Raw genomic sequence first — 24,202 nt, 5'->3', positions numbered from 1 at the left:
GCTTTTTTCTGGGGAAAAAAATGAGAGATTTGTTCAGATTTTAGTATCCAAAAAGATATAGAACAGAGCTAATATTTACATGATGCAAAAGCAAAGCAAAGATTATTCCTATTGAATTTATGCCACTAGGCCTGCTCTCCTCTATAGCAGCTATGCTACTTATTGCCTTAGCACTTTATCAGAAGGCAAAGCTGTTGTGGCCAGGCATGGGAACAGAGGCTCAGGAAGCATCTCTGTCTTATCCCGCGGTGTTTAGGTCGGATGGACCCAAGTACAAAATAAAGTTTCAACTTGTACTGAAGCTGAATATCTGATGGAGTCATCGCATCCGTCCCCCCCTCCCTCAGCTTTCTTACAGGTTGAGTGGAGGGCGTCCACTCAGACTCACTTGCTCCCTCTCTTTCTCTACTCACTCAGCCCATTGATAGGGATGCTGATACACATCCAGATGCCCATCCCAGCACGCCCTTTCCCCACCTAAAACCAGCAAAGCAGGAGCCCTGGTCTCGCGTCAAACGTGAGATGCACCCTCCAGTGCGTGGGTCCCTCCCGGACCACGGGTGTCACGTCCTTCGTGCTACGGGCGGGGTGAAGGTGGAAAGAACAGACCGTGGGCAGCAGTGCAGAGGCCAGTGTACACCTTTCAAAACCAGGGTGAAATGGTGTTCAGGGCCTATAATTCGTGGTGCTGGTAGAGAAAGTGCTCTGCCTCTTTCCCACCATAGCAATATTGACTGCTAGACCTGGAGCGAGGGGGTTAAGTCCAACGTGTCTTCTACTGCAGTGCCCAGTCCAAACAACTGAGACTTAATTAAACTACAGGACAAAGCTTTCCCTCTGGCTGGTTGTCTTGCAGTTCTGGCTGCTCAATAAGGCAGGAAAAACGATGTTAAAACTGAATAAAAACAATGTATTTTCCAAATGACAATGGCTTTTGATAAGATACTCGGTTGGTAATGAGAAATGCAGAGCAGACAATGGAGCTGACTGAAGGGTTTGATAACCAAATGAACAAAACCTTTCAAAGGAGAGGGGGGAGGAAGCACAGGAATTTGTAGACAGGCAGAACTGGCAGTTTGGAAGGGCTGATAACTGAATTGCAGCACGTTTTATTTCCTATATTGCCTAGCGTGTTTTACTAAAATTCATATGTAAGATTTATAAGGCTTATGAAAAGTTTAACAGCTTCCCTCGCTTGACTCTGACCCATCGTTAGAGTCTGGCTGTCTGCAGCCACTGCTCCCCTGTCAATTAATTCTGCGTAATGGTCCATTTTCTCCAAAGGAGCAAAGTACAGTTTGTTTGCACTGATGCTACTCATTCCAGATCAGGTAAGCTACTGACTGTTAAAATCACTAATCCTTTGCCCTCCTGACTGAAAACACAGACGTATGCAGACACGTATGAAGGACTGTGAACCCAGTCATGTAGTAATGCAGAAGACTCAAACTGTATTTTTTCATGTGGAAGATTGTGTGCTACACAAAAGGCATGAAGATAAGCACAGACACGGGACGTTCTGACAAGCAGTGTTTGCTCCTTCTCCCAAAATGTAGCAATTCCATCTGTCCTTCTCTAAAGCATCACTACCTGATGTGCTGTATAGTTAAGATTCATTCTGGGAAGGCTGGAATACAGCTCACAGGATATCAGTCTGAGAAATGATACTGCTGAACTCCTTTGGAAAAGGGGACAGGGGAGTACAACAACTTACTTGGGTTTCTATCAAAATAATAAAAAAATGCTCTGCTTTTTAAGCCACAATATTTTAACAAGTACAAAGTTATCCTTCCACTAAAAGACTAGACACATTACTTCAGTGGGATCTTCAAAACCAGTCAGCTTGGACCATTACAACAGCTTTACAGCAGTGCTGTACCTTTGAAAATCTCTACAAAAGCATAAAGAAATATGGTGTTTTGAGTAACATGATGAAAGAAAAGTAATGGTAAAACTGTCAGAAATATTTTAATAGATCATTAAATTGAGGGTTGTATTTATTTTTAGGTGTGGCAAGTGTGATGTTGTATAATATGAAAGACAATTCTGCCACCTATATAGCATCGCCCACACAGGCATCTCTGGTTTTTGCTGCCTGTGAACAAAGCAATGCCACTAAGACCCTTCTACCTCCGTTCACCTTGTTGTTTTTGTGTTATTATATGGCAGTAAAGGCACTTAGAGCAAGATAGACCAACTCCATTGGCTGCTCTTTTTCTGGTTGCTTCTGAATATGCAACCTTGAGATGCTCATTTCAAAGCAGCGCCAATGAGAGGGTTATTGGCATCAGTTCTGCAAGTGCAACTGTTCATTAACCCAATTTGTGAACAGGTTAGGTTAGAAACCAGCTGAAACCAAACTACTTCTTTACAAACTGGCCCATTTCATTTTAAAAGGCAATCCCATTTGGGAGAACTGTAGGATTAATACTGTTTGGGAGCAGGGAGGGAGGGGAGGGTATGAGATAACCACTTAACCTGGAACAGCAGCAGAAGCCCTTTTGTGACTGTGTCTGACTGGGCACTTAGACGATACGTTAAGATTTAATGGCAATAGTTAGACGGTAGTGAATGGCAGTGCTAGTTCCTTTTTGCATTTCAGCTAGAGTTTGGTTTTCGTTTGTTGAGGCTGTTTGTTTGTTTGTTGGGGTTTTTTTCTTCATTCCTAGTATCCCCTGGAAAAAAAAAAAATTAAGTATTGAGTTTATTATGTATGGGTAGAGTTCTGCATGGGTAGAGTTCTTCTGGGATCCAGCCATTATCCATGGGATTACCCAAAGGATAAGATCTGACAACAGACCAGTCAGGGTTTCCTTTGGTTTGACCTCTAACGCCTCAGCAGTGTTCTGAAGATATTCAGCAAAGGTACAGAAAGCTTCTGCTCCCATTAAGGGAGATGGCTTAATAAATTATTTAAACATATAAACAAAAAAAGGCAACCTAGCAGAACAGCAGCTGCCACTTTGGAACATTACCACGTCCTTTACATTTGTTGGTTAATGACAGGAAAATTTTACAGCAAAACTTCAAATGTTATTTTGCTGTTATTAGCATTAGATTTTTCTAATAACTCTTACTATGACGATATCAGACTATGTTTTTATGTGACAGTAGATAAGTTTGATTGGATTTACTTCCTCCAAGCAGAATATCACAGTATTAAACCCAGGTTATTAAAACTAGGAGTTCTGCACAAGAGAGGTCCTGTTTCTTTTCATTATGTTAAGAAATTTATTTTTTAAAATATTTTTGATATTCAAAGTTTTATTCTAGAAAAAGTATTTTTTTATTAAATATAGCTAATATTTTATATATGCAGTAAGTGTATGCATAGACCACAACAGTTGCTGGGCTGTACAGTGTAAAGGGCACAAAAAATATGAGAAGGAACCCTGTGGTTGTATTAACACAGGACAACATGAATGATATGCGAAGACTATTGTCTGCTACTGTTAGGCAAGTAGTACATTACACCTTATTTCATATTATCATGCTGCACAGAGGAGAAAAAAGGATATTTACCTTTGCTGTTCTTGTAAAACCTCATGAGACAGCATTTTTAAGTTAATAGAAAACCACAAGACTCAGAATCAAGGGTAATCTTTAAATCAAATGAAGGTATGAAAAAGAAATTAAAGTAACTTAATGCTAATTCAAGTGCTGCAGCCCTGAGGAAGACTTTGGAAATCTAACTATCCTATTTAGCCCTAAAAGCAGATTACTCAGATGACTCTATCATTTAGCACAGGAAAATAAAATGTTTTGTTACATCTAATTTTACTTGTTTGAACTTAATGGCTTCCCTAAACATGCATGGTATATAGGGGACTCATTTTAAAAATTCTTGATTGCACCTTTAGTAAAATTATGGCAATCACTCCTTAGTCTTCACTGGAATGGAAGATATTTCCAGTAATCAGCAGAAGAGTTCAGCACTTAATTTGGGAAGAACAATAAAGAACTGACTTAGTGTTTCAAATATGTACATATGTACATATGCTGATACAATTTTTTTGAGTCTTACACAATGATAACTCAGTCAATGGATTGTCTTAAGAATTGCAGGAAGGAAATTTCAGTGGCAGGGTGGGATTTTAGAGGACACAAATTTGTTTGCATGCTTCAACACATTACATTCTCTAACATTTTGATCTCAGGCTTGACTTGAAGTCTGAATTTCTTGTTTCTCATTGTAGGAGTGATTTTTCTGTTTCTCTACTTTTTAATAACTGCAATCTTAAAAAAAAACTTTTATGTTTATATTTTAAAATATTTGGAACTGCATCTTAGAGCAGATTTGTAACTGAGTATGATTAGCATGGTGATACTGTTTCCTGTTATGTATCAGAGTTTAGCATTGCAGGGACTAATAGGATTATTCAGTCCATCTTTCTAGAAATTTCCCTTACTGCACAGTCTCCCTTACTTTATTCAACTTAGCTTTGTAGTACCAAGTGACAGAACTCATATCATCCCTCTTGTGTGCAGCATAATATACATCACTGCCAGAAAGATTTTTGCTGCATAACATAAATTTTCCCTTTCTTAATTTTGCCCCTCAGCTTCTCTGTGCTGAACAAAATAATACCTTTCCTTTCTCGGTGTTTAAGCCCTTCAGCTATCTGTAGACCATTATCATGTCTCCCTTTTTTCATCTCTTATCCAAGCTAAACATATTTTAGTTCTTTTAATCTTTCCTTATAACCCAGAATGCCTAGACCCAAGACAGTTTTGCTTTCTCTTCTGTAAACTCCCTCAAATTTGTTGATATCTATCTAGTGACATGATGCCCAGGACAAAATTCTGTTGTAGAGGTGTCATTTTCTCGACACCTAGTTATATGCAGTGTTCCAGCCACAGCACATGATCATTCTACTCATGAAAATTCCTTTGGACATTCAGGTAGACAAATCACACGTAAAGTCTCATTTGTATTCTTCCAGTCCCTCACCCCTTTTGCCACTCCTGCTTTAATATTTCTTTCATCTATTTAATTATGTATGAATTGGAATTACAAAAAATCCTAACTGATCACAATTCCCAACTGAATCTTATTATCTTTCATTTATATTTCTAATTTTTTTAGGCTCCCATCTATTATTTCTGATATGATGGGTGGTATTTAACTGTCCCAAGTTGGCATGAACTCTGAATTTCATTTACCTGCAGTTCAATATTTAAATAAAACTTAAAGTGAATGCAGTTTAAACAATTTAAGGTCACGTACAGAAATCGTGATCTATCATATTACAGAAAATTGTTATTTCATCCCTCACCTTTCTTTGCAACATTTTTCTCCCAAAACCCAGTGTTCTATCTCACTAGGTGCCAGAGTAAGAAATGTGCTTCACGTCAGCAGAGCATGAGTTGAGACAAGTTGAGATATTTTTATAGAGCACCTCTATCAACCAGGTTATTTGTCTCTCTCTAACTAAAAAAAATCAACAGGAATTTTTGAGGAAATGTTTATTCTGCACGAAGGTACAATGATCAGAAGCCATTAACCTTCAAATGCCACATTTCTGGTTGTGCTGAGCTTGTATTACCACTGCCTTTTTTAACTTGAGGATACTCCTTGCAATGAGGCACCAAGTAATTTAATAAGAAAAAGAGGAATCACTTAAGTCCATATCTTCTGAAGTCAGTCACTTAGCTGTCTCTGAGGATCTTGGCCTACAGATCTGGTATTTTACATGATACAAAACGTAGCCTTCAGTCATGGGAGAGAAATTACCAGGGCAGTTATCCTTTCCCCCTTTGAAGGGCAACGTTGACTTTGTCTTATGGTTGTTGTTGTTGTTCCCATTTCTTCCCACGATCTTTCCCCCTCAAAACAGAAGTCTGTGTTTCTGTGAATTCTTTCATTCCCTTAATCATTTAAGATTCAGAGTCCAGCGTAGCTAATTTGCATATATTAACATTTCATACACATTGCCCATTTGCTGCTTATCAACAGACCTACTTTCAGTACCAATTCTCTCAAAGCAGTCAATCTGAAACCTCTCAAGGGGGTCGTATTAAACCACTTTCCAGCACTAAAATACACCAGCGATTCAGCGTGGACTGAGCCGGTCTCCTGTACCTCAGCTGACCGAGTTGCCTGAACTGAGACCGGCAGCACGACCAGCCCCTCGGGGGTCTGCAGGGTGACACGAGGACTCCCAGAGGTGCCTTCGCCCACCTGAGAGCTGCGGGCACCTCCTCGTCCCACCACCGACCAGGGCGGCTGGGCAAGGATGCAGCGCTTGGGGGAGATCCGGAGGGACTGGTGACCCCATGGACGAGCACCTTCAGTGAAATGAAACTTATAAAGAGCCCGGCCAGTCAAGGAACTACAGAAAGTGAACGGAAGGATCTTTCCTCTTTCCAATACGGTTCAGTTACAGAGAAAGGCATTGGGTACATACTTGTAGTTGGAAAAAATGGTGGGTTGGAAAAGCATAGTTGAAAGCATAGTTTGTCTTAGAAATGATGCTTCTTTTTATCCCGTTGCGTAAGGAATTATCTTACATCTAAAATGCTTCATTCCAGTGCTTGGGTTTGACAAAATGTGGCTAGAGTAATAAGATGCTTTCTAAACTGGGCTTGGCAGCCAAATCATTCAGACTGTACACAGAAAAATCTGTGGTTTGGGTTTTCTTAGATTCACCGTCTGGGTCTGCCTAGGTACAATTTCACAATAGAAATTGAAATACAGACAAAAATATTTGTGCTGATGTGGGACAGATGATGTAGACTCTGTATCAAATCTAAAAATTGAAGGAATGCGCACACACACACCCCTTTTTGTTGTTTGGGGTTTTTCTTTTCCTTTTCTTCTTTTAGGAGGCTGGTTGCAATTATTGTTACCTATTTGTGGAACAATAAAACAAAAGGGAAAGCCAGTAATTAAATGTTAAATGCGTTACTGCTCACTGAATTGGATGATTCCTTTCCATTTTCATGCCAATTCCAATTGAATAATGTGCTTTACTCCTTCAAATGATTTTCTGTATGCATGCTATTGCAGCAGGAGCAAATTTGGTCTGCATGCCTTTAGCTTAATAGCATCTCTAGGGGCGTGATCCATGCTCCCCTTCCCTGCTCACTATACAAACAGTGACAAAGGCTGTAGACAGTATCTTTTCTTCACTGTTCCTTTCAGCAGCTTGAGCAGGTCAGAGCTCTTCTCCTCATGCTTACTATCACTGCACCATACCCATCGTCTGTGTTTTAGCTCTCTTTAAGGTTTTACTTCTGTGGCATTTGGCCTTAATCCTCCCAGTCTAGCTTTGAAGCAATCTCGTCTTCGTCTGAAATACACACTATGCCTTACCTTGCTCATTTCCTGGCTTGAATTGCGTGGCTGTAATATCAGGAACAAGTTTTAAGAACTGCATATTCCATTTCAGATGGTTAGAGTTTAGCTGTGTTACCAAGTGCTCCATCTATTCATCTTTCAGGTCCAGTATCAGAAAGAAAACTTTCTGGAAACAAATATTTTTTCTCCAGATTTGTAAGTCCTCTCATGTGTCTCACAGGCAGTGATGTGGCAGAGCTACACAAGACTGTTCCTGCTTGTGCTCTTACTTTTTAGGAGGTATGGGTGTATATAAGCAAGGTATTGCAACTCTGCTCCTTTAATTTGTCTCTGAGACCTTTGAGTCTAAAATGACGTCAAAGTAGCTTGTCTGAGACCTGGATGCTGCTTTTCAGTATGGATGGATGTAGCTGTCAGCTACACGAGACTAAAAGCAAGGATAAATGCACTGGGGTGCGTCTGGGCTAGGAATGCACAGGAGAGCACTTAGACTTTGATATGACCCAGCTTTCACCATGCCAACATTGTGCAGCTGGCAAATTTTTCTGGTACCTCTTCATTCTCTGTTAGTTCTTCTTCCTCTACATTTATGACATCCTTTTCAGAGGAAGACCTGAGAGTGCTTCCGTCACTAGAATGATCCCAGCAACCACAACCACCTCCTAAGGAGGTGTCCCTATGTTCTTGAAAAACATAGAACAAAATACTTAGGCCAGTACTTTGCTTCTGTTGTTCTTTGGAGGCAGTAAAACCCTATCAAAAGAGAGCTGAGAAAAGAAAATGATACTGAGCACCGATGGTGGCTGTAATATGTTTTAGCTGGCGGATATATCAACAGAAAATTTTATAATATATGGGTGTGTGTGTGTACATAGAATGCAATGGAGATTTGAGTATGAAACCATAACAGTTTAGGTTTTTCATTAGGAAGGTAATACTAGCAAGACTAGAATACTCAGGTGAATTTTGAAAAACAGAAAAAACGGCTATTACCTTGTAAAGGACATTGTAACTTTCTCCTAAGGTCCCCTTTTTGAGCTAAGCCCAAGCTGCAATATGCCTTCCTCTGCAAGTTTGGGAACAGCTGGTGAAATCCCCACTAAGGACCAATGCATGGGCAAACAAATGCAAACTCTGCATTGTGTTTAAGCAGCAACTAAAAAAAAAAGAAAGAAAAAAGAAAGATGGTAATATGTTGTAAGTTGTTACATGCTGTTATATGATTCCTCTGTTGCATTGTGTCACCACTGCTGTCACTATCAAGACAGAACAACAAAGAAAGTCTTTGGCAAGGTTTTTAAACTTTTGGTGAGGATGGACCCCCACTGTTCCCAAGGCCATCTGTGCTAGGCAAGGGAAGTCTTCCCTTCCACATTTTTAAGACCAAAACCGCACCCCAAATCCTGAGCTTCACAGCCTCCTTAGCATCCTGCCACATCCCATCCCTCCTGAGCATGTTGTCACGCATGTTTCCATAGCAGCAGGACAGCTCTCCAGTTCTTTTATTCATGGTATATCAGTCTGAAGCAACTACAGTTGTCTGCTTAACGGCTCAGAGTTCCTCTTATCCTCACCAGGGTGATCTGCTGTCACTCAGGTATTCAACAGCGCTCCATCAAGCACTCTGCTGTCTATCTTCTGTGCTGCAGGTAGAGTTGATACAGGCTTCCCCACTGTCCTCCGCTCTTCGAAAGATGAGCCCTCTTTCGGGGGAGTGCTCTGTAAGACCCCATAGGCTATGCAGAGCCTCACCGCTTAGCCAAGAGGAATGCAAATTACTCGTGGAGCTCTTAAGATGGCAGCTCGTGTCTTTGTGAATGCTCTGTATGAGAGTCCTACAGACTTGACTCTTACCATATTATAAACCAAATATTTCCATTCTGGCTCTTCTGTCCTACTTGAGGTACAAATATAGCTATTCCTGAGAAGACACAGACAACATTAGCAAAGGTATATCCTTCCACACTTATCCCCCACACCCCTGCCTTCACTAATATAATCTGGAATACAGTCTTCTGCTGGGAAGAATATTCAGGGAGACTTATAGTTCAAAGTTTCTTCCCTGTCAGTGAATATAAACTATATATCAATGTCCTGGTACTCAGAGTTGCCGGGCAGGCCTGTTCAGATGTTTCTGAAAAATAATACTGCTGTGTCCTGTGTCAACAAGTAAATTCTCCCTAACTTTTCAAGGAGGGAGCTGCCTCTTCGGATTAGTACAGTTATCCATGATCTGTCTTGCAGGCACTCTGAGCAGTCAAACAAACCAACCTCAGTTGCTTCAAACTGCTAGACCATGACTAGAAGATCTAGACAGCTGTCCTAATACCAGTATTTCAACAGTGTTCCTCTCTGTGTCACAATCTAACAAGAAATGTCAGGCTTTATGTCCCAGATACCTGGGTTTATCTCTGGAAAGTTACAGATTTTTCTGGTTGGAGACCCTTTTGCCATTTGTTCTGTTCCTGAACACATTTTTTCCAAGTAAAAGACAAAGCTCAGGCAATACTGTCAACCTTAGAAAAAGACTAAGTGTTGCTGTGCTGCTTACAAAGAATCTTACAGTGAGCATCAGACTGCATGAAAGAGTGCTTTTGGGCTGTAAAAGGAAACGACATTTCTTTCAGGGCCTCCCTGAAAAGCCACCCCCCTTTGGGGATGGCCCCCAAATTTGCCTTTGAAAAGCAGCCAGATGGGGTCCCATTCACTCTTTTATTAAGCCTTACAGACTTCCTGAAGTATTTGGGAGCAATGCTATGTCCAGAAGAGCCGTCTGTAAGAGGATCTTCTGCCAGATACGTTTTCATGGGTACTGCACATGGACAACCAATGAAAGGAGGAAGAATGGCTTCTTTTTCACAGTTTTTCCTGTAAATATCTCTATTTTACACAATACATCTCCAATACTTCCTCCCACTCCTCTTCCCTTTGTAGTCTAATTGAATATATAGCCTCTTAGGATGAGAGGAGCTGAAACGACTGGCTGTTCCACCCCTAATTTTACCATATGTGCAGCACATGGAGAGGGAAGGAAGGGATGACTTCAAAGATAATGCCAAAGTTAAAAAAAAAAGACTACCAATACTGGCATAATAGTTTCCACAGTGTTAACAGAGGCAAAGACAATGAACTTAGAAGAAGTGCTACAGTTCTGTTTTTATCAAACTGTTCAATTCCCACAGATCCCACTTCCAGGGAAGCCGAGAGGAATCCTGCCATTAGTCCCAGCAGGAGTAGTGCTAGCCTCGCACTGCTTGTTGAGGACATCGATCCTGCTGATGCTTTTCCGGACTTCGATCCTGCTGATGCTTACGTTTAGGAGTAGGCATTCTGGGCTTGTGCATGAAGTTGATCACCTGTGTGAACGCTTGCAGATAGACTATCAGATTCGGATCCTACAAATACTCATGCTTGAACTCAACTTCAAACACAACAGTGTTCAAACTGAATATGTTTTCTGGAGTTTCAAAGCCTGCTGGTGAAGGAGGCTATCACCTACACTGTGCTTTGAATTAGGTCCTGTACTTTCTTCACTGGCTTATACTGTGGTGTGTATGGTACTTAGACAAAGCTAATCTTCCTAAGGGGAAAGATAAGCAAAGTTACTTTCTCATGCTTTGATCCAATTTATTTGTGTGTGGCTGCATATTTAATTTTGGAAGAAATTATAATCTATTAAACATGCAAAGCCTGAAAGAGTAATTTTACTGTTCCTGAAAGAGTATGTCAGTGTAATGATATTTCTAATAAATGGCTTATATATTTTTCATAATTTTTATGTCAACCAAATTTTGAACAATGAGACCGAAATTACAAATGTGGGTAGACGATATTATCATATTCAAGAAAATGTGCCTGCTCAGCTGTGTAAAAGGATACATGCTGCCTTCAGCAAACCATTTCTGAGGCTTTTCAGATAAAGCGGTGAACTGGTAATGATGCCTGTCAATTGATGAAATAGCCTATTTCATCTACAGATAGGATTTTCTTGTGATTCTGATTAAACAAATGTCTCCAAAGAAGCATGGTACCTTATTTGTGATTTTTTTTTTTACTGTTCGAGTCTTCCTGAGCTATTGGCATTCTTGAGTCCCAATCTGAGATATTTTCTTTAGAAATATGCCATATACCCCTTTCTACCATTGCTTCCTTCTACAGCAGTAAACACAGTGTTTATCATTACATTCCCTATATATTCTTTCCATAAATCACACTAATCAGAGAAGGAAATACAAGCTTTTATTCTTATTCTCACTGGTTTAAATGCAATGAGGTGTCACAGGAATGGTCCTCTGGCCTTTATGATCTTCTAAATGTACTTGTTTTTGAGTGCCGTTTCGGTCTTATTGCCTACTGCTCACAAATAGCTTTCTCAATTTCATCCTGCCTAGTTTTTGAGAAACATCGACAAGGTATGAAGAGACTAACACTGAAAAGGAAATTAGTAGCTGGCGGTACTGCATCAGAAAAATTATTATTCTGTTATGACTACAAACAGTAGCATCAAATGTGAAAATAGACTTTCAAATTAATTAGCATTTAAGGGAAATGGGTTTGGAATAATTATCAGATTGCTTTTAAGCAGCTATGTTTACAAGTGCATCTCCGCTTTCTATTAAGTCCTTGCTAGGGAAAAATAACAAATAAATACACATTTTGAGTTTTGAATCTCTTCTATGTTCATATTTCTTGACAAACAAAGGCTCAGGAGAATAAAAAAACCAACAGTATTGCCCTGTTCCTCACAGCTCCAGTGAAATTGGAGGTTGCCTGTTCTTCCCAAAGGCAAAGAGCCTTTTATTGCTGCTGTTTATGTGGGGGAATAAGCACACTCTTCTCCATCTCCCATACTGTGACTCTGCCAACATCCCTGAGGGACCTTTGAGTAGCCTGTGCCAACAGCCCATATACGTCCACCAGGACACCTCTTTGCAAGCCCAGGGAGGCTGCTTACAGCCTATTGCAGCTACAAATGGATGTAAAGAGACCAGATCTGATCCACTCTTCATCGCTGTTCATACCTTAAGCACTATTTCACATATCTTTTCTTTTTTTCCCCTCTAAGCCTATCTAGTGCTTTCCAAAGTGACTGGTATAAGTGATCAGGGTCACAGAAGATGTGCATCAACTTCTTGGGAGCTCAGAGTTTTCAAATAATCTGAACACCAGAAGTACTAAATCTTTTATTATATCCCATTTTCCCTTGAGCATTCCAACTCTGCAAAAAAGAAATAAATCATTCTTTATTGTCTTCTTCCTGCAAGGATGGTAATAGCTAGGAAGAGAAAAATAACAAACTTGAGCTAGCTAGACTGCTGTTTTGATAAATGAGTAATCTTTGCAGATTTGCATCTACTTTGTTTAATATTTTTCACATACAGATACTTCATCGATTGGAAGAATGATGTGGACAGCTACTTTACAATAGATGCTACTGAAGGAACCATTGCTACTAATGAAATACTGGACAGAGAAAGCACAGCACAGTACAATTTCTCTATAATTGCAAGTAAAGTTAGTAAGTATGACACAAACTGAATTAATATGCTAATGTGGTATTTTTTTCAGAATGTAGTGCTCAGGCATAAATATGCTGTGAAGAGTGCATGTATTGCCAAGAGATTATTTAAAAAGGCTCAATAAATATCATTTTGCCAGACTCACTGTGAGGCTAAGTGTGATGTTCAAACAGCCCTGTACAGTAAGGTTTTTCTAGGAGCCCTCATGTAGGCACAGTTCCCTCAGAAACTGAAAAACATCTTGCCAGCATGAAGAGCATGAGGAGCTGTATGGAGGCCTTCCAGTTCTTATTTGTGATTTTGTAATTCACTCCCTATGAAATTAGGTTAGTCAAATAACAGGTCTGTCAATCTGCTTTTTGAAGGCAGAAAAATTTAAAGACTCATTAAATTCTCAGACAAAAAGTACACTAAAATTGAGTGAAGACTTAAGGCCCTAAATGAATCAATCTGTGTGCTGCATCTCTGCTCTTGTGTTTTCACTCTGCCCAAGATTTGATGCCTAACCACTTGTTTTCCTATACGATTTGTGGAGGGGTGGGGTTTTTTTTCATTTCTTGTCTTTGTGTCCTCTCCTACATAGCTTTTTTTAAAACAATAACTCCCTTCTTCTGCTGTATTATGTAGCTGCAGCTTTCTTCATTGCCTTCCTTCTGTGTAGCATTCCTCCTTCATGATCCCGTCAAACTGAAACTCTTGTAGGCGTATACCACCCTTTGAATACGAGTCTTTTGGTCACTTAGCAGTTGTGTAAAGGCCACAGAAGTCTTCCTGTTGACATCAATAGGCTGTAGAAGAGGACCCCTGCTGCATTTCTTATTCATTCTGTATTGTTCATGTGTCCAGAAATGCAAGTTTCTAAAGCAAAGAACATGTCTTCCTCAATGTATTGCTTGGCACTGAGTCTTCAAAAAGTAATACATGCTACTAACAGGAAGAGAGAGATTTTGGAAGCAGAGAAGGTATACGTTATTTAAAACAAATAAATAAAAATTTTCAGTTGTAGTTATTTGAAAAAGAACCATGGGCTCCCTCCCTGGAACCTGAAAACATAACGAGGACACCAGTCAAATGAACACTTGCATTTTATCTGTATCTTGGAAAAGGAATACACTAACAGAGGAAACTAAACTACCACAAGTGATTGAGTACATCATAGAGATACATGTGCGTGTGTATATTCACAGAAAGTCCACCAGAAGTGTAATTTGTTTCCAGAGAAACTGAAAGGCAGGTAGATGCAGAGGGGACATCTCGTAATAGTCTATGTTTCAGTAAAGCTTAACTATTTGGATTTATTGGTGGATAAAGTACATTTGAGATTTGTAATTTTTTTCTGCAGTAAGGCAACAGTTTTAGAAAACTTGATGTGAATCTCTTTATTATTCCCAAGAGTAATTAAAGCTAGCTAAAACCTCCAAGTTTACTTGTCTGTGCACCTTCCCGGCACATATATAGTAATATCATGTTTATGTAGAGCTGTAGCAGGTAGGCTGTATTATGACATTCCCAATTTTAACAATTGCCTAGTTAAGAATCTACACCTAAGACATATTTGTGATTAATTTCAGCATACCTCAAAATATTATGCATTGACCATTATCCATAGCATTAAAAACAATTGCCTTATCTGTACTACACCAGTAATTGGCAATATTTTGGAGGATTTGAGGTATACTAACTACTAAACTTTATATGCAGTTGTCTGACTAAGAGCTAGCACAGAAATAAAGGCTAGGGTTTGAGGGATGACACACTGCACACAACCAGAAAAGGTTAGAAAGAAGAGAAGAAAACATCTGAAGAAAAAGGCGGCGGGGGGGGTTACTATATTTGAAGAATTTCTGCTATAAAAAAAAATTGCCACTTTTTCAGTGCTGACATAGAAACACTGAAACTGCCATCTCTTCTTAGAGAAAAAGCACATGAACAGTGCCTTGACATATACATGATTACCTAAGGACAGTGGCCCAGTATTGCAATTAGTTGCATAAACTTGCCTCAGGAATGGACACTATTGTTACCTCGTTCAGTTCTCTATGACCTTATCTCATTAAAATAAACAGACTCCAAACTAGTCATATTAAGTTCTGTTACCTAAAGAACTTTATAGCTAAAATACGTATTTTGCTTTATCAGTGTGAGAGAATAACAACAACAAAACCCCCCACCTTTTAGACACATCCTAATGGTCATTCTGCAAATTATCTTTTCTTGAACAGGCCAATTATAAACAAAGGCCACCAGCTTTATCTGCATCAAGTCAGAGAGAAAAATATATTAAAGTAGTTTTGCCATCATTCTCCTTTACATGGAAAATGATGCAAAGGTCATGGGCAGGCTTGCCTGGACTCCCTGCCTGTGCCTTAGTCCTGAGGCCTTCTAAGTGATTGTTCCCCTTTGTTCTTCTGTAGCTTCAAAATGAAACCCTGTATGAATCACAGATGATGCTTGTGTTACATTTTTTCTCGCAGCCACTAAAGTCTTGAAATAATATTATGACTTTTGAGCTATCAAATTACCTATGAAACAGTGGCATAAATGGCGTGCAGGTTAGATAGCTAAATATAGCAGCAAGCAATTGATAAATGTAAATGTAGATATGGATGTACCATTTAGACTTTTCTTACAGGCTGATAAATCTGACTATTATTAGCAATAAAGCACCAGAAGTTATAATTTTTAAAGGAATACATTTCAAAAATGAGGGAGAAGAGAATTACCTTGTGTTTACTAAAGTAATCTTTGCTGACGTCACCTATTGTGGAGGCAAAAAAAAAAAAAAGTCTTATTCAAAAGCCTGGTTCTTTGGAAATTTGTAAATGGTTTCATGTCCAGTGTCCTCATTCTGCATTTATTTGACATATAAAAATGTATATATACTGAGATTATTTTTCCCTGAACTTCAGGTCCTACCCCTTCATCCCTGCCTACACCAGACAAGGTGCAGTTTGGCAGCTTGAAGAGAGGCAAAATTTGGACCCTTAGCAAACAGTTAATTATGAAATCTGCTTGTCCTAGGCTTGCTTGTATAAACTTGTGTGCTCACAGCCAGGGAAGTCCTGCTTACCCAGCAATAACACAGTAGATCTTACATAAGGACAGTAGCTGCTGGTTCCACCTAGGGAACTGGGATAAGGGAAGTTACTCTACTCAAGTTATGCAATGACCAACTCTGACCATGTATCATTATACTGTGATTTTTATTTCTCACCCTGAAAAAATTCCAAACATCTGATCTAAACACCGTCTGGGAATCTGTCTCCAAATAGCAGCACAACTGACTCTGGAGAACATCTCAGAGGTGTACCCAGCATGGAGTGATGGGTAGCCAACTGTTGTATTTAACACAAGACACCATAACTTTATTCTCGCTGTTGTTAGAGAAGTCTGTCCCAAAGTAGAGATCTTTTTAAGTGGGAGCTGGATGATTGTTCTGCTGACACATGGGTGATGACAAATGTGAAGGCAGCTGAATGCAGAAGGTCCCTTACCCATCTGTAGAAATAAAAAAATCATCCTTTATATAGAACAAAGTACATGAACAAGGAGAGGATGTTTCAGACTCACATTTCCCCCCCCCCCCATTTCACTTCCCAATTTCTCCATACTTCTTTTCATTCCCTGACTATATTTCATTGTAGTTTTTTTCTTCTTAGAACTCAACACCCTAGTAGCCTCCATGGTTGCTGTTTCTGAACATTTTTAAGCCCACAGACTCCGTCCAAACTAATAAATTATACATGGCTTGCGTTCATTTCAAGCACAAAGGCCAGCTGGCACTGAGTAGCCTATTTCTATGCCATTAAACACTCTTACCTTCCAAACAGGGTGCCCATATGTAAATCAATTCTTTGAGAGTGGTCCCTCACCCATACTAACTCCCAGCACATGCATGTGAATTGTCCGCAAGACCACTAGTTGCCCCAGGCTAAGACTGTGCCAAGGGCTGCTGTAAGAAGATAATGATATAAAAAAATCACAGTCCAGTGCTCAAAAAGTTCCCCAGTGTGCTGCTTAATTACCTACTATGGAAATGGGTTTTGCATCTTAGAAAAGAGGAAATAGATAAGATGCATAAGATCTTATTTCTGCTTTCCTGTCCTGAAGACGCTAGTTAAGGTTGAAAATAAATACAAAGTAACCATAATCCTTCCTGTCCAAATCATCGTCCCAACTCCTCTAAGTCTAGGCCTGAATTTTGTAAATATTAAAGAAACCTCAGCTTAAATCTCAAGATAGGGTTTATCTTCTGCTGCATACCATAACTGGGGTTAAGGAATCACCAGTTCTCCTTAATGGTATCTATTTGCTCAGATATCTTGGATTTTCACAAGTCCATTAGTCAAAGTATTTTACATATTTTCTACACCTGTAATATCCTTGAACCATGAAGATGTTAACAGATGATGGTACTCAAGCAAAAGAAGGAAACAGTGTTGTCACTGTCTTAAAGACAGGAAAACTGAGGAAGGAAGAAGCTAACTAATTTGCCTGTATCTTACGGGCAGAATTGAAACCTGAAATCAGTTTCTTAATTCCTAGGCTAATGATTTAACCAACTTGTCTTCTTCTCTGTGTAATCTTGGTTCAAAAGGCACGAGCAGATGTCTTCAGTGACTCACTCACTGATACCAGCATGCACGTCACTACTGTGCTCACAGGGCTCAAAAAGATTTGATTTTGAGACAGAGAGCAAACAAAACAAAAACCAGAAAATGGAGGTCAAGTCTGCAAAGTGGTATTTGAAATGCAATTCATCATCTTCGTTCACATCAAGTATTATAAGTCTTTGTAATTATATATGAATTCAAAGCTGTACACAATCTTCTTGCGGTCTTTCTTTATATACAGTTAAACTGATACTAGCACAAACCAGAAAGAAAATGAATCACATAAATAAAGTGAAATCCAGAAGTAGGTCCATCTTCTGCTATAGTAATTCTGTTTACTTTCATATTTGATTTTTGCTGACCATTTATGCAAGGTAAAATTCTACCTTGCTGAAATACTTAGGAAGAAAAGATTTTTGGCCTCTAATGTATCTTTCAAAGAATCATAGAAAATAAATCACAGACCATCAGTGAGAAATAAATTTTAAAAGTGTAGTCATATTTGTTCATATTTCCAAAGCATGCTATCCTATCGTGAGTTTGAGGGAAGGCAAAACATCAAATCCCTTTGTTCATTTAAAAAATATACAGTCTCATAGTATGTACACTGTTCCAAATAGCTGAAAAAATCATTTATGTAAGATATTTCAAAAAAATATAGCCTAAAAAGACTTCTTATAGAAACTGATATATTCAATAGAAATTATCAAAATCAGCTAATATCTCCCATGGACATGATGCATAAATTTTGAGTACATTCATTCTTTTACTGGAAAGGCATTGTTAACACATTACCAAAAGGAAACAAAGTAACATCTATGCCTGTACTTTCATGGCAATGCATTAATCTCTGATGTGTTTGGAGAATGTATCCTGAGCTCCTGTTGTTCAGTGTTGTACCTTAAAATAAACACACAAAAACTAAAGGTAAACCTGAGTTACTCCGTGTGAGTTGCTGAGTTCTTCGCAGCGAGTACTGCTAGGAGGGAAGTTTTAAGTTAGGCTGTTTCTGCCAGTAACTGCATGAACTTGACCTACTCAGGGCTTTTCTGATCTTTGTATATATTCAGAGTCAGGGTCCTGCCCTCTACTGACTAAAATAACTTCTTAGGACTTTTTTGTTTCCTATTATACAAAGGAACCAATTCAAGTGCGAGCAAGTGATCTAGATTTCTTCTGGCTCTTTGGGCACCTGAAGAATCATTGCTAATTCCCAGCTGCAGGACCAAACTCTCTTCATTCATGCTGCACAAGGCTTTTCTCCACAAAGATGTTCTGCAAGTAGGGGTGATGCTGAATTGGAAATGAATGAGGATTCAGAGAGATATTATTAGATATGTTCACTGTTAAATAGATATGTTCATAGGAAGGAACTACAAATATTGTGTGATTTGGGTAGTGAGTTTTGGGGTTGTTTGGGTTTTTTTTGTAGATTCCAAGCTGAGTTTGTAGGGTGGTCAGTTTATCCACTACTTGTAAACAGGTAAAGCACACTTCTACTTGCAGCTGGTCCTACTTAACTAGGAAAACATTGGGGAATACCTTTTGGCTTTGACAAAGGCCTCTTGAAAACACTATAGGAGTTCCTAAGAACAAGAAAGAAATCATTCACAGTTTCTACAGTGCCACTATGAAGAGACTTTGCCCCTTGCTGTGTTAGTTATAAACAACTGAAACGCAAAGGTTTATACAAACTTTGAAGTAAGCAGCTAATGCAAATAATTTGAAGGGTCCATTGATGTCTGAAGATTCAAGAAAACTGTTCCTGTACTTAACCATGACCCCATGCTGTGACTCCTACACCACCCTGAGTCATAGCATAGATTTCTTGAATAGTTAACTGTGTCTGTATAGTGGCTGCCACTCATCTTAAATGCAAAAGGAGAAAAGAATTATCCTTTTGATTCACCAGCTAAACTGTTTTCTGTGTATCTGCTATCTCACAAGAGGTCTCAGCGTAAAGTAACGGAGAATATTGTCTGCTCTGTATTGAATTTGTGTCTCCTTTCTGTCCGACATTGCATTTGCGGGTAAACTTGTTTATAAAATGCATCTAGTGACTGATGAAGATTATCTGCATTGGTAGGACAATGCAAAGAAGCATAATGTAAACTGATTTTTAGCATTTCTTTTGCACAAAAGTATTTGCTGCTCACAAATATTTATGCAGTTAAAGAAATATCTGTTACCACATAGCCTAATGGTTTAACCACAAGTTGAATGAATGCTATCTTTACATATTACACTGCTAAATTTACCACTGACTCTGTCTGGCTTTCAGCAAGATTTTTCTTTATATCTTTCTCTCTTACTTTTCTCCATCTTTTAAATGGGTATGCTCCACTTACCTCCTTAATATCTTGAAGATGTAAACAGTGGCTAAGTAATAAATATTGATTTTCTGCATTCCATTGTGGAAAACAGAATTCAGTTTTAATCACTGGAAGCATTTTCCACATAGTCCATGAAAAGTGATCTGAGAAAAGTTTGCATCTTTAATTACAGGTACAACTTCAAATTCTTTAATTTATGCTCTGATAAACATAATCATGTTGATTGATTCCTTGCCCCGTGAAGAGTAATGGATCAAAGTCTGGTACAAAACGATAAGAAGTTTGCTTCTGATTTCTCTTTAGCACAAATCAGAAATAAATGGAAGTCAAGGGCTTTTAGAAGTAACAGTACTGGGATCAAAACAGTTTATAGCAGCTCATGGACACTGGTGATGACAACAAACATAAGTAGTATTCCTTAATGCTTTTCTCCTAAAAATCATTTATAGGTAACCCACTATTAACCAGCAAAGTCAACGTTATAATAAATGTCCTGGATGTCAACGAGTTTCCTCCTGAAATTTCAGTTCCATATGAGACATCTGTATGTGAAAATGCCAAGGCAGGACAGGTATTTCAAATTTGTAATGCTTGCTATTTTGCTTTTTCTTTCCTTATTATTTATAGCAATAGAAATTTCTGGGTTTGAAAATGACATCATGGGTAGAATGCTTTTACAAATAAAATGCCTGTGTTGGAAATACATTTTAGAATTCTGTTTGTTGACCTTTATGGTCTATTTATTTTTATTATCCTTGATTATACGGGCCTGAGCCACCCTTCACTGTGTATTTAATAGCTATGACAGGAGAAAGAATCCCTTCCTTAAAGACACTTAAGTATAAGGGTAAAACCACAGTGAATAAATGGACACATTTCTGTGTCCTGTTCTGAGAAAAAGAACCCACAACCCTAAAGACAATCCTCTGGAAAGCTTGTTTTTATAAGCAGTTTCAAATATATATATATATATATAGTATGCAAAACCTATTTCAGATTCAGAATATCACCTTATACCATGAGGGATGCCAGTATTAATAGAGCTGGCCCCAGAAGCTGTTGGCATGTGCTCCTTCTGCACAAAATTTGTGCAATTAAACACAGTGCTGCAAAGCACCAAGGCCAACCATCATACATATTAACAGCTAATACTGTTTCCAAGGCAAGCTTGTAACTTCAGCTGTTTAACTTTGAGAGTTACTGCCAGCCGTGGAAGGAACATATTCAGCCTGCTGTGTAATCAGTGACTTCTCTTTATGTGTATGTAATACGTAATCAGTCCATGTGATTTTTATTGCCTTTATTATAGATTTGTCCATGACTTCAGCTGATATTCCTATCTCTTTCTTTTTTTTTTTTTTTTTAGTATGTTTCAACTAGCTACCATACATCCCAATTTAACTTATCGTTTATCAGAGACCTTCAGTTTCTTATCCAGGCACTAACAGTAGAAGGGGGAACCTTTTACAGGGAAGGCTGAGACAAGCACTGAGCTGTCAAAAATTATAAATATTTAGATCTTTGTTACATTAAAAAAATGCCTTCCTTTTTAAAAGAACAGTGGCAATCCTACTATTTTAACTGCACTGTGCTTATCTGACATCTAGTAGGTAGGACTCTGGGACCCAAATGTTCCTTTACACCTAGATGGTGCAGACCTTTCAACCCTCCCTGCTTTGTTTCAAGCTGTAAAATCAGGGTGCAGCTTTGTGAAGTGCTACAACATGTACCAGTCGTAACAGTGATAGTAGCAGATAAAGTGAACTGTCTTTAAGTAATCACTGACCTGAAAACAATCACTAGTATTTTGATACAAAGGACAAATATTAAATACTTCTGCTATGAATCTAGAGTAAATCTTTCTGATTTCCTTCAGATAGGTCAAAGCAAGACTTTCTGAGACATCACGAGCTCTCTGGAGGCTAGAGTATTCAGACTTCTTGCCTCCAAAGTCCAATAGATTAGGGGAATGAGAGTAACCCAGCAGGATTTCACTTTCATTGTTCCATTTGATGTTCCCTTTGCACTTCTACAAAACTGCTTCTTTAGAAGACTGAACTGACTTCAGAATTAATCTTAATCTGGTTTCAGGTGATACAGACTGTCACTGCAGCAGACAAAGATTTGTCGCCAGCTGGGCAAAGGTTTTCCTTCAGACTGTCACCCGAGGCTTCCAACAAACCAAATTTCACAATCCATGACTACAGAAGTAAGTTCCTTACCCGTATCTCTCTTTCAGAGCAGCAGGCTGTGATTGTAATGACAAATATGATTACTTTGTATTACAGTCATGTCTACAGACTAACTTTTTTATTTGACATTTCTAATTGTTAAACTATCTAGGACATATATTAATATAAATTCAGGTCTTGCACCTTTTCTCATTTTTAGGGGACAGGAATTGTCAGAACACCAAAGGCTGAGATTTCCCTACAGGCCTGCAAAAACACTGCTACCTGTTTTATTTTCTTCCTTTTATCATTCAGTATCTCAGGAAGAGCTCATATGCCAATGCAGGTATACCTTTAAACAAGGCACTATTGCTGCCTTGTTTAAATACTATTACTTTGCTAATTGTTTTCAAAGTACCCAGTTATTGTTCTTTCTGGAGGATTCATAGTCCTGCAGAAGAATTAGTTCTAAATATGGACAGAGCTGCTGCAGTATAACATCCCACAACACTCTTAATGATTTATAGATTTATATAATTAACATTTCTGATTTTTCCCCAATTTTTGTCATAAATGATCATCTTTTTTTTTTCTTTTTCACTTGAATGGTTTTGATAAATGGCAAAGAACAACCCAAGATGAAAAAATTGATCTTTTTTTCTGTTGTAAACATCTTCAAGCATGTAGTCTTGTGGATGAACACAGCTAAAACATCATCATAAACTGTAGTAAATTTTCACCACTGATTATGTTGATCAAATATGGAAAAAAAATTAACAATGGGTTTATCAGCTATTAGGTGATCTTTAAAGAACTGTGATAGGATAAGCTTTTCATAAAAAAGGGTTTACATTACTCTGCAAAGAACACCTAAAGCCATCCAATAAAGTTCAGTAACATTCCTTTGCCAATTTAACTATGTAGGTTAAAAGTATTACTTTTAAGAAAAAGTATATAATACTTATTTTTTAATGTTATTAATTATATTCATTATTATTTTTAATTTACATTTGAGACTATACTGAGTATGATGTAAAGGTTCCTTTCGTGAGAATTAAGTAACCCCAGCCCTAAAAAGGGCTAGAAATGGATAATACACAGAATGAAAGTAGTTGCAGAGGCCACTTATTTAGTCTTTTAAAAAACCATTTAAGTATATGACTCACATTATTTTTGAAGCCATGAACTTTTGTCAATGTAAGGTGATACAAAATTAAAGCCAGCAAAATAAGTACAACTATTAATCATGGAGACCTTTATCATTAAGGAAGTTCAGGAAGAAATAAGTTTGAAACAGCAGAAAAATAAACTGTACTTATTTTCTCTTTTTATATAGCTCCTCTGTGAAGATGACAAGACAAAAATGCTTTATTCCCAAACTTACTAGTGACTTTCATCTTAGTATGTCATAGATAGCTAAAAACATTTTACAGATGAGCGAAGAATTTGACTTAATGACTTGTAAATACAGTACATAGTGAAACCATAATAATTCATAATGTTGCAGACATGACTAATAGTAACCTATGAAAACAAAAATATGTAGATCAGGATTTTATCAGAGGCCATTCAAATAGTTTTCTTGAGACAGACAGCTCAATGAATATGAAGGACAACCTTACAATGCATTCAAGTCCCCTCACTTCTGTTCTTGGAAGATTAGGTCATTACTCTTCTCCAGAAGTGCTTAGTCTAAACAGTTTGGTTTTAACAGCTACTAGAATTTAAAACATTGTGGCATTTCAATATCTAACTATATATTGCCAAGTGAGATTTAAATGCTTTACATCTGTGTCCCACTGGACTTAAAATTTTGGACAGTGCTTAAGTTTGCTTCCCCTTAATGCTGCATTGTAATTTCTGTTATTTTCTGTTCACTACTTAGCTGTTGGTAGTATTTGCTTGGAAAACTCAGCATGATGAACTTTGTTACTGATTATAATTAAAAAGGAAAAAAAAATGTTCTGTATATCTTAACAGAAGGAAAATATACTTCTTTAGAGCTTCCTTATATTTGACATGAATTATTTTAATTTTTTCACTTTTCAACACATTTGAAGGCCCAGATGGGTAATACCTTCATAGTTACGTTGTCTTATAACACAATTACTGTGTATTTCTAAATACCTTTGCTCTATTGGTCAAGATTTCTTTAAAGTAAGAGCTTTAATTTCTTTCTTTCTGTCCATTTACTAAAATATCCTATAATTTCACCAAGATGTGATTTTTTCAAATAATTACAAATTATTGTTTTAAATGTAAGCCT

General features: G+C 38.1%; 1 protein-coding gene across 4 annotated transcripts in view; it reads left to right on the top strand.

The window, feature by feature from the left end:
* The window catches only part of CDH12 (cadherin 12), a 367,336-nt gene that overhangs the window by 333,663 nt on the left and 9,471 nt on the right, over positions 1–24,202 (top strand). For 3 of the 4 annotated variants that reach the window (XM_069808913.1, XM_069808914.1, XM_069808915.1), the window contains 3 exons: positions 12,682–12,818; positions 20,215–20,336; positions 21,857–21,974. In XM_069808913.1, coding sequence (XP_069665014.1) covers positions 12,682–12,818; positions 20,215–20,336; positions 21,857–21,974 — 377 coding nt within the window. Of the gene's footprint in view, positions 1–12,681; positions 12,819–20,214; positions 20,337–21,856; positions 21,975–22,156; positions 22,283–24,202 lie in introns of all 4 variants that reach the window. The other variant, XR_011329110.1, reaches the window with a different exon arrangement.

Source organism: Haliaeetus albicilla, chromosome 21 (assembly GCF_947461875.1).
Source record: "Haliaeetus albicilla chromosome 21, bHalAlb1.1, whole genome shotgun sequence".
Lineage (NCBI taxonomy): Eukaryota > Metazoa > Chordata > Aves > Accipitriformes > Accipitridae > Haliaeetus > Haliaeetus albicilla.
Note: the sequence above shows the minus strand (reverse complement) of the source record. Positions and strands in the feature narration are given on the sequence as shown.